Consider the following 20,776-nt stretch of genomic DNA (forward strand, 5'->3'; position numbering starts at 1 on the left):
ACGATTGATGGCAAGGCTCTTAACAGCATTGATGTGAAGAGGGATCTTGGGATCCTGGTCCGTAACTCCCTGAAAGTAGCAACACAGGTAGATACAGATGTAAAGAAGGCATATGATATGCTTGCGTTCATTGGTCTTATTGAGTATAAGAGTCACTAAGTCATGATGCTGCTCTACAAGACTAGTTAGGCCAGATTTGGAATATGTAGTGCAGTTGTGGTTGCCCTATGATAATTTGGAGCGGATGCAGAAGAGGCTTACCAGAACACTGCTTGGATTAACTGCAATGAGAGGTTGGACAAACTTAGATCGTTTTCTCTAGAATGCCAGAGGCTGAGGAAAATCTGATAGAAGTATATACCACTCGTCTAAATGGGACTCTTTGGGTCCCAGCATCACATGAGAGGGCTGGTCCCCCAACGCAATATTCCTCCTCTCCACCAATTCCAAAAAGGCAAGGCAACTTTAATTAGGCAAGGCAATTAGGCAAGGCAACTTTAATTAGGCAAGGCAACTTTAATTAGGCAAGGCGACTTTAATTAGGCAAGGCGACTTTAATTAGGCAAGGCGACTTTAATTAGGCTAGGCGACTGTAATTTGGCAAGGCAACTTTAATTAGGCACGGCAACTTTAATTAGGCAACACAGCTTTAGCATTTCCAAACCAAAGGCAACACAGCTTTAGCATTTCCAAAATGCTAAAGCTGTGTAAAACCACTCACAGTTTAGTAGACATGTGTTCAGTGTTATTCACAGCTCAAACTGAGAGACGTGAACCTCTCGCTCCCCCATCTTGCAGAGACTGACTGAGGCACTCAACACTTCCGGGTTTTATAGTCCCTCTGGAAGGGGTACTCAACACTTCTGGGTTTTATAGTCCCTCTGGAAGGGGCGTGGCCTTCAGGAGAGAGAATCTCAACATTTTTTAAACACTAATAACTCTTTTATTTTTCATCGATGGGAAAAATCATTTTGTCCTGTGCAACAGAGTGGGACTCTGAGTAAGATGGCCAAAAATCATAGCCATAAGTGGCAGCGTTTTTTCTAAAACCAATATACAGAACAGGAAGTGGTCAAGATCAGACCTTTAGTAATATAGATTATGAGAGGCTTAAAATAAGGTAGATGGTCAGAATCTTAGTTCTGGGGTGGAACTGTCAAAGACTAGAGGGTGTAGCTTTAAGGTAAGATGGGGCAATGTTTAAAAGAAATGTACAGACTATGGTTTTTTTTAAACACAGAGTAGTGGGTGCCTGTTATGCCTCCCAGGGATGTTGGTGGAAGTAGATACGACATTGGCATTTACAATGTTTTTGGACAACTTTACTCTTCACTCTTTGCTCTCAGTTCTTAGGAAAATCAAAGTCCCCCCCCCTCTCCCAAACCCCTCCCAAATGTTTGTTTTTGCCATTTCCCCAATTATGATTCCATAACTATGAATGCCAAGTGTAGGTTGTTCAACTGTTGTTGATAGTTATTGCTTGGCCCTTCTGTAGCATAACTGTTACTTGCCACTTTTCAACCCTATGCTTAAATGCTGTCTTGCATTTGTGCAATGAAATTGAGTAAAGTGCGATCATCAGCAAAAGTCCTTACTTCTGAGATCAAGATAGAAGGCAGGCAATTGATGAAACAGTTGAAGACAGTCGGGCTTAGGATATTTATGACTAGTAGAGAGTGGAAAAGGAAGGGCATAACTGGGCTATTTTTCATATTGTCAGGCGGATGCCAGTATTGTTTCTGTACCGGAAAGCTTGGCTAGAGGCACAGTTAGTTCTTGAGCTAACTTTTGAATCGCTAACTCAGTTTCTCTTTCCACTGAAATGTTAACCATTTACAGATGTTGCCTGACTGCTGACTGTTTCCAGCAATTTATGATTTTATTTCAGATTTCCAGCATCCACTTTTTTTTTCATCTTCACTTTGATTTTCATTTCCCTGAAAGTAATGCTACAGGTAGATAGAATGGTGAAGAAAGCATTTGGCATGCTTGCCTTTGTTGCTCAAGGCATTGAGTACAGGAGTTTGAACATATGTTACAACACTACTAGTCGTTTATGAGACCACATTTAGAGTATTGTGAGCTGTTCGGGTCACCAAGCTATAGGAATATTGTCATTAAGATGGAAAAGGTGCAGACAAGATTCACAAGGAATGTACCTACCAAGACTGGAGAGCTGGAATTATAAAGAGAAAATTATAAAGATAGGCTGGGGTTTTTATCTGTGATGTGTAGCAGGAGCTTGAGGAGTGACCATACAGATGCATAGAGTTATGGGACTGTTCCACTTTCTGATTTTTTAGGCAACTGCCATCGACTGTCATAGTCGTAGCAGGTCGCCGACCACCGGCGAACATGTACAAACTAGCCGCCCGTAGTTGCCTAAAAAATTGTCTAAGTGGGACAGGCCCATCAAGGTCACAGTCCTTTTCCTAGGAGGGGGAAGTTGAAAACTGGAAGCCATACATTTACGGTAAGAAGAGAAAGTTATAAAGGATACCTGGCTGTGGGGTAACTTTTTCACACAGAGGGTGGTTGGTATATGGAACAAACTGCCTGAGTAAATGGTTGAGGCAGGTACAATAACAACATCTAAAATACATTTGGACGTTGATGGATAGGAAAGGTTTTGAGAGATGTGGGTCAAACAATGGCAAATGCAATTAACTCAGGTAGGCAACTTGCTCAGCATGGACATGTTGGCAGATGAGCCTGCTTCCATGCTATATGTCTGTATTACCTGTTTGACTTCCCCCGTATGCATAATTTGGTGCACAACTGCATGTCCATAAATTAAACTCATGTACAACACACAAGGGAAGGTACAATATTGTAGCTGTTTATGTGAATTCTGACATTCTGAGTGCATAAACTACAGAAAGGGTATACATTGATCATCCTTATTAAGATCCAGATAAACTAAAAACTTTTAGCAATGTTTTAACAATGCGAGCCCAGTTGCAAATCTGGAACCCAGGGCCTATTTCAGTCAGCTGGGATGAAGAATCACTTTCTTTCACTCAGTATCTGGGATTTCTGATATTAAGCCAAGAAAATTCCTGATCTGAAACTCCATCTAACTCAAATTTCTACTTCATTTTGCAAGCCACAACCTCCTTTAGCTCCTCATATATCTTCTGTCTTGATCACACCATATGCAATGTGGACGGAACTTTTCCTGTACAAAATATTGAGCATAGAAAAAAGCATATCCATTGACCTTTTCAGCCTTCTAAACTATATATAATCCTTGAATATATTTTTAATATTGGTGGTACGGCTGACCTCTATGGTAGAGAATTCCACTGAATCATCTCTCTTTGGGTAAAACATAGAAACATAGAAATTACGTGCAGGAGTAGGCCATTCGGCCCTTCGAGCCTGCACCGTCATTCAATATGATCATGGCTGATCACCCAACTCAGTATCCTGTACCTGCCTTCTCTCCATACCCCCTGATCCCTTTAGCCACAAGGGCCACATCTAACTCCCTCTTAAATATAGCCAATGAACTGGCCTCAACTACCTTCCGTGACAGAGAATTCCAGAGATTCACCACTCTCTGTGTGAAAAATGTTTTTCTCATCTCGTTCCTAAAAGATTTCCCCCTCTATCCTTAAACTGTGACCCCTTGTTCTGGACTTCTCCAACATCGGGAACAATCTTCCTGCATCTAGCCTGTCCAACCCCTTAAGAATTTTGTAAGTTTCTATAAGATCCCCCCTCAGTCTTCCAAATTCTAGAGAGTACAAGCCGAGTCTATCCAGTCTTTCTTCATATGACAGTCCTGACATCCCAGGAATCAGTCTGGTGAACCTTCTCTGTACTCCCTCTATGGCAATAATGTCTTTTCTCAGATTAGGAGACCAAAACTGTACGCAATACTCCAGGTGTGGTCTCACCAAGGCCCTGTACAACTGCAGTAGAACCCCCTGCTCCTATACTCAAATCTTTTTGCTATGAATGCTAACATACCATTCGCTTTCTTCACTGCCTGCTGCACCTGCATGCCTACTTTCAATGACTGGTGTACCATGACACCCAGGTCTTGTTGCATCTCCCCTTTACCTAATCGACCACCATTCAGATAACTTTCCTGTTTTTGCCACCAAAGTGGATAACCTCACAATTATCCACATTATACTGCATCTGCCATGCATTTTCCCCACTCACCCAGCCTATCCAAGTCACCTTGCAGCCTCCTAGCATCCTCCTCACAGCTAACGCTGCCCCCCCAGCTTTGTGTCATCCGCAAACTTGGAGATGTTGCATTCAATTCCCTCGTCCAAATCATTAATATATATTGTAAATAGCTGGGGTCCAGCACTGAGCCTTGCGGTACCTCACTAGTCACTGCCTGCCATTGTGAAAAGGACCCGTTTACTCCTACTCTTTGCTTCCTGTCTGCCAGCCAGTTCTCTATCCACATCAATACTGAACCCCTAATACCGTGTGCTTTAAGTTTGTATACTAATCTCTTATGTGGGACCTTGTCGAAAGCCTTCTGAAAGTCCAGATATAACACATACACTGGTTCTCCCTTATCCACTCTACTAGTTACATCCTCGAAAAATTCTATAAGATTCGTCAGACATGATTTACCTTTCATAAATCCATGCTGACTTTGTCCAATGATTTCACCACTTTCCAAATGTGCTGCTATCCCATCTTTAATAACTGACTCTAGCAGTTTCCCCACTACCGATGTTAGACCAACTGGTCTGTAATTCCCCGTTTTCTCTCTCCCTCCCTTTTTAAAAAGTGTGGTTACATTAGCTACCCTCCAATCCTCAGGAACTACTCCAGAATCTAAAGAGTTTTGAAAAATTATCACTAATGCATCCACTATTTCTGGAGTTACTTCCTTAAGTACTCTGGGATGCAGCCTATCTGGCCCTGGGGATTTATCGGCCTTTAATCCATTCAATTTAGCTAACACCACTTCCCGGCTAACCTGGATTTCACTCAGTTCCTCCATCTCCTTTGACCCGCGGTCCCCTGCTATTTCCGGCAGATTATTTATGTCTTCCTTAGTGAAGACGGAACCAAAGTAGTTATTCAATTGGTCCGCCACGTTCTTGTTCCCCATGATCAATTCACCTGTTTCTGACTGCAAGGGACCTACATTTGTTTTAACTAATCTCTTTCTCTTCACATATCTATAAAAACTTTTGCAGTTAGTTTTAATGTTCCCTGCCAGGTTTCTTTCATAATCTATTTTCCCTTTCCTAATTAAGCCCTTTGTCCTCCTCTGCTGGTCTCTGAATTTATCCCAGTCCTCTGGTAGGCTGCTTTTTCTGGCTAATTTGTACGCTTCATCTTTTGCTTTGATACTATCCCTGATTTCCCTTGTTATCCACGGATGCACTACCTTTCCTGATTTATTCTTTTGCCAAACTGGGATGAACAATTTTTGTAGTTCATCCATGCAGTCTTTAAATGCCTTCCATTGCATATCCATCGTCAACCCTTTAAGAATTAATCGCCAGTCAATCTTGGCCAATTCACGTCTCATACCCTCAAAGTTACCTTTCTTTAAGTTCAGAACCATTGTTTCTGAATTAACAATGTCACTCTCCATCCTAATGAAGAACTCAACCATATTATGGTCACTCTTGCCCAAGGGGCCACGCACAACAAGACTGCTAACTAACCCTTCCTCATTACTCAATACCCAGTCTAGAATAGCCTGGTCTCTTGTTGGTTCCTCTACATGTTGGTTTAGAAAACTATCCCGCATACATTCCAAGAAATCCTCTTCCTCAGCACCCCTGCCAATTTGATTCACCCAATCTATATGTAGATTGAAGTCACCCATTATAACTGTTTTACCTTTGTTGCACGCATTTCTAATTTCCTGTTTGATGCCATCCCCAACTTCACTACTACTGTTAGGTGGCCTGTACACAACACCCACTAGCGTTTTCTGCCCCTTAGTGTTTCGCAGCTCTACCCATATCGATTCCACATCCTCCAAGCTAATGTCCTTCCTTTCCATTGCGTTAATCTCCTCTCTAGCCAGCAACGCTACCCCACCTCCTTTTCATTTCTGTCTATCCCTCCTGAATATTGAATATCCCTGGATGTTCAGCTCCCAGCCTTGGTCACCCTGGAGCCATGTCTCCGTGATCCCAACTATATCATAATCATTAATAGCTATCTGCACATTCAACTCATCCACCTTATTACGAATGCTCCTTGCATTGAGACACAAAGCCTTCAGGCTTGTTTTTATAACGCTCTTACCCCATATACAATTATGTTGAAACGTGGCCCTTTTTGATTTTTGCCCTGGATTTGTCTGCCGCCTGTTCACCTTGCTATCTATTGCTTCTACCCCAATTTTACACCCCTCTGTCTCTTTGCTCACACATTTAAGAATCCCACCACCTCGTATTCTCTGTTTATTATTGTTTTCTTCTTTCCCCCCTACATGTTGGGTCTGAGTGCTTCCCTTCTCTGCCTCCTGCCTCACATACTGTCTACAAGCTTTCTCTATTTGAGTCCCTCCCCCCAACCGTTCTAGTTTAAAGTCTCCGCAGTAGCCTTTGCAAATCTCCCCGCCAGGATATTAGTCCCCCTCGGGTTCAAGTGCAACCCATCCGTTTTGTACAGGTCGCACCTTCCACAAAAGAGGTCTCAATGATCCAGAAACTTGAATCCCTGCCTTCTGCACCAGTCCTTCAGCCACGCATTTATCCTCCACCTCGCTCCATTCCTACTCTCACTGTCACGTGGTACAGGCAGTAATCACGAGATTGTTACCTTTGCAGTCCTTCTTTTTAACTCTCCTCCTAACTCCCTAAATAACTGACGCTAGCAGTTTCCCCACTACAATGTTAGACTAACTGGTCTGTAAATGAGGTTTCTCCTCATTTCAGACCAAAATTTATTATCCCATCCTCAGCTTGGACATCAGTCCGATAAATCCCCGTCTAGGAGGAATATCCTTTCTGCAGTCTGTCTAATCTTATCTTGATTTTTCAATGAAATTATTCATTCTTCTTAAATCTAGTGAACACTAGACCAACTGGGGGTCCCTGTCACACGGGAGGCCTGGTCCCCATCGCAATATTACACCACTCACCCATAGCCCCCACGAGAGGCAAGGAGAGATTTAGAGAGATATAGACCAAGTGGGACCCGTTGGGCCCCGTCCCCCAAAGTGGGGGGGGGGGGGGGGGGGGGGGGGGGGGGCGAGGGGGCGGGGGGAAGGGGGGGTCAAGACTGTTTTATTGTCACATGTCCCAAATAGGACAATTAAATTCTTGCTTGCTTGGCTGTAGGGAAGAAGCTGATCCTGAACCTGGACGTTACAGTTTTCAGGCTCCTGTACCTTCTTCCTGATGGCAATGGTGAAATGAGTGTGTGGCCAGGATGGTGTGGGTCTTCCCTTTCCACTCTAAACGGGGGGGACTGTTGGCCGCCTTTTCGAGGCAGCGGGGAGGGGAGAGGGGCCGGGGGGTGTGAATAACCCGGGGGGGAGGGAGGGGGCGGGGATTGTGAATAACCGAGGGGAGTCTGTTGGCTTCCTTTTTGAGGCAGCGGGGAGGGGATGGGAGGTGTGAATAACCCGGGGGGGGGGGGGGGGGGGGGGGGGGGGGGGGGGGGGGGGAGAGGGGGAGGGGGGGAGTGTGAATAGCACTAGATTTTAATAGCACAAGAGAGGACCAGTGAAAGTAAGTTGGAGCTGATGCTTCCGAGTGAAACATAATATGACCAGTGGGGGTCTTTTAAAAGGGCAAGGGCCAGCAAGTTACAGGGGTGGTGAAAAGCAAAGATATATGATTATTGATCCTTGGATGACAAAGATTATTGAAGATTTAATCAGAAAAAATAGTATATGATACCAAAAAACAAAATAGCAAAAAGAGGCCATGAAATTACAGGATGGATGTGGAGGCTTTGGAGACGGCGCACAAGAGGTTTACCAGATCATTGCCTGAATAGAAGGTACCAGCTACGAGTACTAGCTACTGGGAGAGTTTGGACAAACTTGGACAGTTTTCTCTGGAGTGTCAAAGGCAGAGGAGAAACCTGAGAGAAGTATATAAAATTATGAGAGGCAAATTATGAGACAGTCAGATGTTTTTTTCCAGGATATAAATGTCAAAGACTACAGGACATAGTTTTAAAGTGGGAAGGGCACATTTTTTAAGGAATTGAGTGAGGTGCTTGGAACACACTTCCAGCGGTAAGGGTGGAGGCAGATACTTTAGTGGTATTTAAGAGGCTTTTTTCGAGAGACAAAGGGATATGCAGAGAATGGAGGGATATGGATCATGTGCAGGCAGAGGAGATTAGTTCAACATGGCATTATGTTAGGCATGGAGATTGTGGGTCGAAGAGCCTGTTCCACTGCTGTACTGCTCAATGTTGTTTTAAATAACTTTTCCAGCAAAGAATATGGAGAATTCCAACTCATCCCATAAATTTATTATCATCAAGAAGAGAACTATGGCAAGAGTGGAGACCAAAGGGGAAATCTATGTATTGAGCAGGGGATGTGATGGCATTATAAATGAATAATTATTATTGTTTTCACCAAGGAATTCATTGAAAGAATTATTGGTAGTCTGGAGCTTGACATTATTTAAAAGTTGAAGATGTTAGAAAGCTTGGAAATGTAAGAATCCCCAGGACTAGTTGAAACCTATCCCAAAATGTTATGGGAAGACCAGGGAACCCTCAGGGAGATGTCTTGCATCCTTGTTAGCCATAGGCGAAATATCAGAAGACTGGAGAATAGTCAATGTTGGAGGATAGCTAATGAGAATAGCTAACTGGTACGGCCATGTGACTATAGTCAATTGAGTCTTACATTATTAGTAAGGAAAATATTGGAGTAAATTCTAAAGGGCAGGATTCATGTACTTTGGAAAAGGCAGGACCTAATTGGTGTAGGTACTGGTACTGGTTTATTGTTGTCATTTGTATTAAGATCAAGTGAAACACTTTATGTTACATGCTATCCATGCAATAATACAATTCATGGGTACATCAGTTAGTGCTAAAGAGAAAGATTGTTGATGAAGAAGGAGACACAGGGATCCAAGCCTATATACTTGAATGTGATGTCACAAACAGGATGGAAAGAAGGCATGTAATGCCCCTGTCCCACTTAGGAAACCTGAACGGAAACCTTTGGGGACTTTGTGCCTCGCCCAAGGTTTCCGTGCGGTTCCCGGAGGTTTTTGTCAGTCTCCCGACCTGCTTCCACTACATGCAACCTCCGGCAACCACCTGCAACCTCCGGGAACCGCACAGTCTCCAGAGGTTTCCATTCAGGTTTCCTAAGTGGGACAGGGGCATTACATGCTTGTCTTCATAGGTTAGGGCATTGAATAGTAGAACAAAAAATAACAAGCTGGAGAAACTCAGCGGGTCAGGCTGCATCTGTGGCAGGAAATGAATAGACGTTTTGGGTCAGAATGCTTTTTCAGATGATAAGAGTTGGGACATTATGTTACATCTGTTTTAGACCATGGTTGGAATATTGAATGCCTTTCTGATTGGCACATCACAGAAACAAAGTGATTGCACTGGCGAGACTGCAGAGGAGATTCATCAGGATGTTCCCAAGATTGGAAGACTTTAGTTATGTGGAGAGATTTGATAAGCTGGACTAGTTTTCCCTGAAGCAAAGGAGACTAAGCTTTGGCCTGACAAGTATAAGATTATGTGTGAAGGAAGGAACTACAGATGTGGTTTACGCCAAAGATAGACACAACATGCTGGAGTAACTCAGCAGGACAAGCAGCATCTCTGATGAGAAGGAATGGGTAATATTTTGGGTCGAGAACATTCTTCTGACAACCCGAAACGTCATAAATTCCTTCTCTCCAGAGATGCTGCCTGTCCCACTGAGTTACTCCAGCATTTTGGGTCTATCTTAGGTATAAGATTATGACAGGCCTAGAGAAGATAGATAATCAAAATTATGAGGTATCAAAAGCAAGAAGATGATGTTTTAAAGGGGTTTTGAGGGGTAGGTTTTATTTCACAGAAATAACGATTGATATCAGAATCTCACTGCCTCAGAATGTAGTGAAATCAGATATCTACATCACTTAAAGCCTGATCTTGACCACTTCCTGTTGTTCTGTATATTGGTTTTAGAAAAAACGCTGCCACCTACGGCTGTGATTGTTGGCCATCTTACTCAGTCCCCCTCTGCTGTGCAGGACAAGAGGATTTTTTCCATTGATTAAAAATAAAAGAGTTATTAGTGTTTAAAAAATGTTGAGATTCTCTCTCCTGAAGGCCACGCCCCTTCCAGAGGGACTATAAAACCCAGAAGTGTTGAGTGCCTCAGTCAGTCTCTGCAAGATGGGGGAACGAGAGGGTCACGTTTCTCAGTCTGAGCTGTGAATAACACTGAACACATTTCTACTAAACTGTGAGTGTGGTTTTACTGACCTTGAGTGCCCTTAATGTAGTTTGAAAATAAAAATGTGGTTGGTTTGAAATGAAATAAAGCACAGCAAATGGTTGTTGGTGGTGGTCGGTTTGAAATAAAGCACAGCAAATGGTTGTTGGTGGTGGTCGGTTTGAAATATAGCACAGCAAATGGTTGTTGGTGGTGGTCGGTTTGAAATATAGCACAGCAAATGGTTGCTGGTGGTGGTCGGTTTGAAATAAAGCACAGCAAATGGTTGTTGGTGGTGGTCGGTTTGAAAAAAAGCACAGCAAATGGTTGTTGGTGGTGGTCGGTTTGAAAAAAAGCACAGCAAATGGTTGTTGCTGGTGGTCGGTTTGAAATAAAGCACAGCAAATGGTTGTTGCTGGTGGTCGGTATGAAATAAAGCACAGCAAATGGTTGTTGGTGATGGTTGGTTTGAAATAAAGCACGATTAAAAGTCTAAACTTGACAACTTCCTGTTTGCACTATATATTGATTTTAGATAAAACCCTACCAATTATGGCTGTGATTTTTGGCCATCTTACTCCGCCCCCTTCCATTCATCAGGTGCAGAGAATTCTTCCCAACAATGAAAAATAAGTGTGATTAGTGATTAGAAAACCTAGAAGTGTGGGTGTGGCTCAGTCTCTGCAAGATGGGGAAGGAAGAGGTCACGACTGTCGGAGCTGTGAATCAACTGCACACACTGAATGTCTACTGGACTGTGAGTGTGGCGTTTTGTGTGGTTTTATGGTGGTTTCACCCTGCTTGCAATGGTATGACACTGCATTTGAATGTGGTGACCTTGCACCCTGCTTGAAGTGGTATGAAACTGCACTTGATTTGGTGGCCTTGCACCCTGCTTGAAGTGGTATGAACCTGCATTTGAATTTGTTGGCCTTGCACCCTGCTTGAAATGATATGAAACTGCACTCGAATTTGGTTGTCTTGCACCCTGCTTGAAGTGGTATGAAACTGCACTCGAATTTGGTTGTCTTGCACCCTGCTTGAAGTGGTATGAAACTGCAATTGGATTTGGTTGCCTTGCACCCTGCTTGAAGTGGTAAGAAGCTGCACTTGAATTTGGTGGCCTTGCACCCTGCTTGAAATGATAGGAAACTGCATTTGAATTTGGTGGCCTTGCACCCTGCTTGAAATGGAATTTCAAGGAATAGCCGTTAGTCAACCGCCTGCCCACCAACCGTGAGTGGGCTGCCAGCACATCAGGCGTGAATCACTGAGCTGTCACCCCAAGAATCCATTTGGCCCACAATGTCCTCGCTAGCCCTCTGGAAACAAGTCCCTTCAATGCACAACACCCATACTCGCGCTCCAGAAAGCGCCACCCCCCCACTGGTCACCAATATTGGAATTGGTGGAGAGGTGGAATATTGCATTGGGGGACCAGCCCTCCCATGTGAACAGGGGACCCTCTTAGTCTAGTAATTACTACATTTAAGTGTCATCTAGCTGATGCTTATTTAGAAACATAGAAACAAAAAATAATAGAAAACAGGTGCAGGAGGAGGCCATTCGGCCCTTCGAGCCAGCACCGCCATTCATTGTGATCATGGCTGATCGTCCCCTATCAATAACCTGTGCCTGCCTTATCCCCATATCCCTTGACTCCACTAGTCCCTAGAGCTCAATCTATCTTTCTCTTACATCCATCCAGTGACTTGGCCTCCACTGCCCTCTGTGGCAGGGAATTCCATAAATTCACAACTCTCTGGGTGAAAAAGTTTTTCCTCACCTCAGTCTTAAATGTCCTCCGCTTTATTCAAAGACTGTGGCCCCTGGTTCTGGACTCGCCCAACATTGGGAAACATTTTCCTGCATCTAGCTTGTCCAGTCCTTTTAGAATTTTATATGTTTCTATAAGATCTCCCCTCATCCTTCTAAACTTCAGTGAATACAAGCCTAGTCTTTTCAATCTTTCCTCATATGACAGTCCCACCATCCCAGGGATCAATCTTGTGAACCTACGCTGCACTGCTTCAATCACAAGGATGTCCTTCCTCAAATTAGGAGATCAAAACTGTACACAATATTCCAGATGTTGTCTCACCAGAGCCCTATACAACTGCAGAAGAACCTCTTTACTTCTATACTGAAATCCTCTTGTTATGAAGGCCAACATTCCATTAGCTTTGTTCACTGCCTGCTGTATCTGTAAGCCAACTTTCAGTGACCGGTGTACAAGGACACCAAGGTCTTGCTGCACCTCCCCTTGCCTAACCTAACCCCATTGAGATAATAATCTTCCCCCTTGATTTTGCTGCCAAAGTGGATAACCTCACATTTATCTATATTACACTGCATCTGCCACACATCTGCCCACTCACTCAACCTGTCCAGGTCACCCTGCAACCTCCTAACATCCTCTTCATAGTTCACACTGCCACCCAGCTTTGTGTCATCCGTAAACTTGCTAGTGCTGCTCCTAATTCCCTCTTCCAAATCATTAATATTTATGGTAAACAGTTGCGGCCCCAACACCGAGCCTTGCGGCACTCCACTCGCCACTGCCTGCCATTCTGAAAAGGACACGTTCACTCCTACTCTTTGCTTCCGGTCTGCCAACCAATTTTCTATCCATGTCAACACCCTACCCCCAATACTGATGTGCTCTAATTTTAGTCACCAGTCTCCCGTGCGGGACCTTATCAAACGCTTTCTGAAAGTCTAGATACACTACATCCCTTCGTCCATTTTACTTGTCACATCCTCAAAAAATTCCAGAAGATTAGTCAAGCATGATTTCCCTTTCATAAATCCATGTTGACTTGGACTAATCCTTTTACTGCTATCCAAATGCCCCATTATTACCTCTTTAATAATTGACTCCAGCATCTTTCCCACCACCGAAGTCAGGCTAACTGGTCTGTAATTCCCGGTTTTATCTCTCACTCCTTTCTTGAAAAGTGGGATAACATTAGCTATCCTCCAATCCACAGGAACTGATCCTGAATCTATTGAACATTGGAAAATGATCACCAATGCGTCCACTATTTCTAGAGCCACCTCCCTGAAGACCCTGGGATGCAGACCATCAGGTCCAGGGGATTTATCATCCTTCAGTCCCATTAGCCTACCCAATACTACTTCTCGCCTAATGAAAATTTCTTTCAGTTCTTCTACCCCCTTAGATCCTCTGTCCTCCAGTACATCTGGGAGATTGTTTGTGTCTTCCTTAGTGAAGACAGATCCGAAGTACCTATTCAACTCTTCTGCCATTTCCTTGTTGCCCATAATAATTTCAGCCGTGTCTGCCTTCAAGGGACCCACATTTGACTTTGCTACTCTTTTTCCCTCAACATATCTAAAGAAACTTTTACTGTATCTTTAATAAGTATCTAAGTGCTTATGTATAGTTGTACTGAACTGTGTACATGAATGAATTTCACTGAATGAGTACACTGATCGCAGGATTAGTAGGTTAACATACAGAATGATGAGCGTTTGACTGCACTGGGCCTATATTCACTGGAGTATGGAAGAATGAGGGGGGATCTCATTGAAACATACAGAATAGTGAAAGGCTTGGATAGAGTGAATGTGGAGAGGATGTTTCCACTAGTGGGAGAGTCTAGGACTAGTCATAGCCTCAGAATTAAAGGACATTCTTTTAGGAAGGAGATGAGGAGTTTCTTTAGTCAGAGGTGGTAAATCTGTGGAATTCTTTGCCACAGAAGGCTGTGGAGGCAAAGTCAGTGGATATATTTAAGGCAGAGATATATAAATTCTTGATTAGTATGGGTGTCAGAGGTTATGGGGAGAAGGTAGGAGAATGGGGTTAGAAGGGAGAGATAGATCAGACATGATTGAATGGCGGAGTAGACTTGATGGGCCGAATAACCTAATTCTACTTCTTCCACTTATGATCTGATAATCTCAGTACATATGATGAACAAAGTGCCATACCATACCATACAGACACTTAAATAGGCATGGCATTGAAAGATACAGCCCTAATACAAGCATATGCAGTTAGCTTATATGGCAAAAGATCGGTATAACATGTTGGATTGAAGCACTTATTTCTATACTATACCACTATGGCTCTATGACTTTATACCAAGTATATGGGAAAAATATAAGAGTACTTTTGAAAATTGAGGACAGAAGATATTAGAAAGCTGAAATGAAAGACAGAAAATATCGAGGTTTCATACTGAAATGTCAACTCTTTTATTTCTTTCCACAGATGTTTTACTGCTGAGTGTTTCCAGCATCTTCTGTTTTTGTACTAGAAAGCATTTCTGTCAATTTCTCACAAACTTGACTGAAGCTGCTGTTCACATCTTTAAGAGGTCTCTCGTGTTTTTACATACATTTCCGGCTGATACTTTTCAGTTACATCTTTAAATGCGTACTTCTTGACCATGTCTCTATAGAGGAACACCAGGCCGTCATCTCCCAGACTGTTTCCGATCTCCCCTCCACAGCCTTCAACCTTTTTATTCCCCAGCCCCACAATATCCATTTCTATTTCCAAAATCCACAAACAGGACTGCCCGAGCAGACCCGTTGTTTCTTTCAGTTCCTGCCATACGGGACGCATCGCCAAATATTCCCTGATTGCATCCCATCCTCCTTTATCCAGTCCCTTCTGACCTACATCCAAAACACCCCACATGCCCTTCAATTCTTCAATAACTTTCAATGTCTAGGTCCTCAGAGGGTCTAAAGACCCTCTTCTTCTTCCACGAACCATCACATAATCAACTTCAATGGACAATAGACAATAGATGCAGGAGTAGGTCATTCGGCCCTTCGTGCCAGCAACGCCATTCAATATGATCATGACTGATCATCCACAATGTTCCTGCCTTCTCGCCATATCCCCTGACTCCGCTATCTTTAAGAGCTCTATCTAACTCTCTCTTGAAAGTATCCAGAGAATTGACCTCCACTGCCTTCTGAGGCGGAGAATTCCACAGATTCACAACCCTCTGTGTGAAAATCTGTCTTTCATTTCAGCTTTCCTCATCTCTGTTCTAAATGGCTTACCCCTTATTCTTAAACTGTGGCCCCTGGTTCTGGACTCCTCCAACATCGTGAACATGTTTCCTGCCTCTAGTGTGTCCAAACCCTTAATAATCATATATGCTTCAATAAGATCCCCTCTCTTCCTTCTGAATTCTAGAGTATACAAGCCCAGCCGCTCCATTCTATCAACATATGATAGTCCCGTCATCCCGGGAATTAACCTCGTGAACCTACGCTGCACTCGCTCAATAGCAAGAATGTCCTTCCTCAAATTTGGAGACTAAAACTGCACACAATACTCTAGGTGTGCTCTCACTAGGGCCCTGTACAACTGCAGAAGGAACTCTTTGCTCCTATAGTCAACTCCTCCCTCTACTAACACCCTACTCTGCCTGAGGGAATTTGTCCTCACCCTCAGCAACTTCTCTTTTGAATCCTCTCACTTTCTTCAGTTAAAGGTGTAGACATAGGCACTTGCATGGCCCCCAGCTATCTCTGCCTATGTGTCAGTTACATCGAACGGTCCTTGTTCTAAACATACACTAGCACCATCCCCAACTGTTTCTCTGCTACATCGACCTCAGCATCAGGGCTGCTTCCTGCACCCATGCAGAACTCATTGATTTAATGAACATCAACCACTAACATCCACCCCTCCCCCCTCAAATTCACTTGGACCATCTCTAACACCTCTCTCCCCTTTCTTGATCTCTCTGTCTCCATCATAGGGGCCAAAATGTCAACTGGCGTTTACCCTCACAGTTATCTGGACTGCACTTTTTCCCATCCTGCCTCTTGCAAAGACACAATCTCCTAATCTCTATTTCCCTGTCTCTGCTGAGTCTGCTCCCAAGATGAGACTTTCCATTCTAGGACAACCAGGATGTCCTCTTTCCTCAGTAAACATGGTGTCTACCTTACTGTCATAGATGGATCCCTCACCCATGTCTCCTCTGTATTCTGTAGTTGTGCTCTCAAACCTCCTCTTTCCAGACGGAACAAGGATAGAGTTCCCCTGGAACTCATCTTTCACCCCACCATCCTACACATCCAACACATAATTCTCCGACATTTCCATAATTTCCAACGCGATCCCCTTACCAGTCACATCTTCCCTTTCTGCAGATACCTCTCCACCTGCAACTTCTTGGTTCACTCATCCCTTCCCACGCAAACCACCCTCTCCCCAGGTATTTTGCCCTGCAACACACGAGATGTCCTTGTACCTCCTCTCTCGCCTCCATCCAGGGACCCCAGCAGTCCTTCCAGGTGCTCAAAAGGTTCACATGCACCTACTCTGACCTGATACAAATTTCTGGACTAAATTTCAGATGCAGAGTCCCGACCAGAAATGCGACTGTCGATTTCCCTCCATAGAGGTTGCTCGACCTATTGAGATCTCCCAACCAGGGAGTTTGTTGCTCCTGGTTCCAAACCATCTCAGTCCCACCTTTCCCTCTCAGGCCAGATGCCAGAGATTAGTCAGTAAGGCTTAAATCACGTAGGGAAAATGTAATAATTTTGTAAAAAGTTCACCAAAAAAGAAAATAGGCAACAAAATATTTAGCATGCTCAATGTCCTGGCTATAGTGCTGCTCGCAATCCCTGGGAAATCCCCATCGTAGGGCATTCTTCTGACCAGTCTTGAGAAATGCAACATTATCCACTACAGAAACAGTTTTGGAGCAAGAGGCACTCTGAGGTTTCCCTGACTACCAGCCTATTTCCCCCTTCCTGAAGCAAACTTGTACTTTTTATCCCCACTGTAAAACGGTTTCAGTTCCGATCCAATTTTGATTTAAATTGCGATTCAAGAATTATATAAAGCTCCTATCCTTGAGATGAAATCTATTCTTTTCATAAGACAATCTTCGGTCTGATAAGGCATGGAGTATTCCCTACTAAATTCTAACACTACCCAAATACAAGGCTTGAGATCCGATCAAATATTCTTCAACATCTGTGGACCACATCAGGGCTGGAAAATATAGTTTCTTAAAAATTGAAGGCTGTGATTGCTTTCTTAGTTATAAAGATTAAGCTGTTGAATAATACATCGTAGGTCTAATTGAACAAGCCATGCCTTTAATCTTTGAATTTATTTGAAAACCATTAATTTTGTTTTCAATTGTTTTGTTGCCTAATTAAGCAATTGGCATTTTGCTTGTAAAACAAATGTTTTGTGGTTAACCAGATTTTGATCTCATTCAAACACTATGCAATTTATAGCTCTGACCAAGTGTTTTATATTAAAACAATTGTTGTTGCAGGTGTTAAACATATGTACAATACCATGGGCAGTTACATAAATATGTGCATATTTCTACAACACAAAAGCATTGTTGAGCTTCTGCTAACCTAATATAGAAACAGATGGCTCATGCGAAAATACTTAAAATCTTCACTTCCTTCCGTACCTAGACCTTGTTAGAAACTGTTTTCAATATGTACTATGATCCATGTACCAGAAAATATATTTTATTTCATTTCATATCTTAATAGTGTGATAATGAACGAAAAACATGTTCCAGTGATTGTACACTGAAATTAAGCTTTAATTTTCTGCAGATAATAGTAAAATAAGTTCTACATAAAATTTGTTGTGACAGAATGCTTTGGCACAGCAGCTTAATGATATCTTGCATATTGGTCTGATTTAATATTTTATGCCCTAACAGCTCATTATCTAAAATGTAAAATGATTAGCCGATGACACAAAACTAATCAAGAATGTGAGTTGTGATGAGAGTGCAAAGGAACTTCAAGGAGGTAAAAATAAGTGAGTGGGCAACAACGCTGCAAATTAATACAATGAGGTAAAACATATGGTTTCCACTTGGGAATACAAAACAGACATGATGTGTATTTTTAAAATACTAGGAGACTAGGGAAATGATAATGTTCAAAGGAACCAAAATTGTCCTTATCCTGAAGTCTCTGAAAGCAAATATAGATGTAATGGGCTATGTAATTAGCCATGACCACATTAAATGGAAGAGCAGGTTAAAAAATCAAGTAGCCAACTCCTGCTCATAATTCGCACATATCAGTACGTGTGGCGGGAAAAATAACTGAATCACACAGAGCAAGACACCAAAGCTTTTTGTATTCCCTTGCATTGACCATTTATTTCCAACAGACAACCCATCTCAATTTCTCATGTAAAGAACCTCAATTCAAGGATCAAAGCAACAAAGCACTCTTGAGAATCAGGCGCCCACCACTGCAACCCTTGAAGTTCCCATGTTCCCACTTGTACTAAAATGTCCTTACCAGTGTCTTTGGTCTTCTCAAACACTCAAGCCTGACTATCAGCCAGGCAAGGATCTTGTATGCTCAGAGTTTCCCATCCAAAACTTTGTGTTTAACCCCCAAACATGAGAACATTTATCATTTTCTATCACAGTATATGAGCAAGAAAAATCATACAGTAAAGTTTATGTAATTACCTTCAGGTATTTCACCACTTTTTGGATCTGCCAATATTCAGAAGGTAAATCAGTGTTGGATTCATGTTGTCTATCCATTTCTTGCAGCTCTTCCTCACTTTCTGTGGAACTTTCATCTATGTTGTCTGTCTCTAAGGAACCACTGCCATTACAAAATACAAACAAATAAGCAGCTGAAAAAGAAACTGTTTAATTTTACACTGATAAAATATACCATTGGCAATATCTTACATCATTTATTTACAATGTTAAATTGTAAATGGTGAAAAAGTATATATTTCCAATATTGTTTCTCCTTTGTGCCACATCCCATTGAGTTTCCGATCAATGAAGACGCACAGATTAATGTTGGTGGTGAATTTGACTTTGGTCATTAGACTGAATGCCAATGAGAGGTGGCTACATTTCATATTTTTGGTGATGGGTCATTGTTTGGAACTTCCATGTTGAAAATGTTACATGTCACTTCATACCCATGAACTTCATATCAAGCAAAAAAAGCTTTTCACTGTACCTCGGTACACATGACAATAAACTAAACTGAAGCCAAGACTACATATATAGCCCAGGTCTTGATGTTTGCAAGATTTGAGGACGGACATTCTTGCTATTGAGGGAGTGCACCGTAGGTTTACAAGGTTAATTCCCGGGATGCGGGACTGTCATATGCTGAGAGAATGGAGTGGCTGGGCTTGTACACTCTGGCGTTTAGAAGGATGAGAGGGCATCTTATTGAAACATATTAGATTAGGAAAGGTACACAAAATTGCTGGAGGAACTCAGTGGGTGCAGCAGCATCTATGGAGCGAAGGAAATAGGCGACGTTTCGGGGGCAGGAAACATGTTCCCGATGTTGGGGGAGTCCAGAACCAGCGGCCACAGTTTAAGAATAAGGTGTAAGCCATTTTGAATGGAAACTAGGAAACATTTTTTCACACAGAGAGTTGTGAGTCTGTGGAATTCTCTGTCTCAGAGGGCGATGGAGGTCAGTTCTCTAGATACTTTCCAGAGAGATCTAGATAGGGCTCTTAAAGATAGCGGAGTCAGGGGATACTTAGAGGGGATGATCAGCCATGATCACATTGAATAGCGGTGCTGGCTCGAAGGGTCGAATGGCCTACTCCTGCACCTGCTGTCTATTGTCTATTGTCAAACTGCTATTATCTGAGGACTATTAAATCGAATCGAATCGAATAGAGACACAAGCAACTACAGATGCTGGAAAGGTTGCTTCTCCTCATCTCCCATCTGGATACATCTGCCCATTTCCTTTCCCCCTTCCTTGGTCCACCTATCACCACCCTGAAACGTCACCCATTCCTTCTCTCCAGAGATACTGGCTGTCCTGCTGAGTTACTCCAGCATTTTGTGTCTATCTTCAGTTTAAACCAGAAACTGTAATCCTAATGCAGGATATTGACTGAAACATTGACAATTACTTCCTCCCAACCAACAACCAACCAATACTTTGCAATGCTGGACTAATTGTTTAAAGGTAGCCCAGAAATATATTTTAACATTCATAACGAAAAGTCCACGAGAGCAACAATATTCCTCAGTACCCCTCAAAATAATCTGGCTATTACCGTTGCCCTCTACAGCTCCCCTCTACTTGTATTTAGCACTTTGAGACCATGATTGTCAGCTGACTCCATGTGGAAATGGGCAATTTCCTGTCCACCAATAAGTGTAACCTTTGTTTTAAAGGACTCAATTCAATACCAGTTCATAAAACGTAGTGCCAAGCTGCATTCATCTGTAGATAACCACCAACATGCAGAATCAGAGAAAATAAATAAGATGCACAAATGAGCAAGTGTTAGACAATGCTAATGAAGTAGTACAATATTAAGTGAGAGCAAATCAAGGAAGAATATGTGAACAAAACATATAAAAAAATGTATACACAAACACACAATGTGCAGTGAAGTAG

At 42.7% G+C, this 20,776-nt stretch overlaps 1 protein-coding gene across 1 annotated transcript in view; it reads right to left on the reverse strand.

Moving 5' to 3' along the window:
• Positions 1–20,776, reverse strand: part of odad2 (outer dynein arm docking complex subunit 2) — a 336,903-nt gene that overhangs the window by 239,101 nt on the left and 77,026 nt on the right. The window contains exon 10 of the mRNA XM_033016188.1: positions 18,844–18,985. Within this exon, the coding sequence (XP_032872079.1) occupies positions 18,844–18,985 (142 nt within the window). The remainder of the gene's footprint in view (positions 1–18,843; positions 18,986–20,776) is intronic.

The sequence above is a fragment of the Amblyraja radiata genome, chromosome 2 (assembly GCF_010909765.2).
Source record: "Amblyraja radiata isolate CabotCenter1 chromosome 2, sAmbRad1.1.pri, whole genome shotgun sequence".
Taxonomy (NCBI): Eukaryota; Metazoa; Chordata; class Chondrichthyes; order Rajiformes; family Rajidae; genus Amblyraja; species Amblyraja radiata.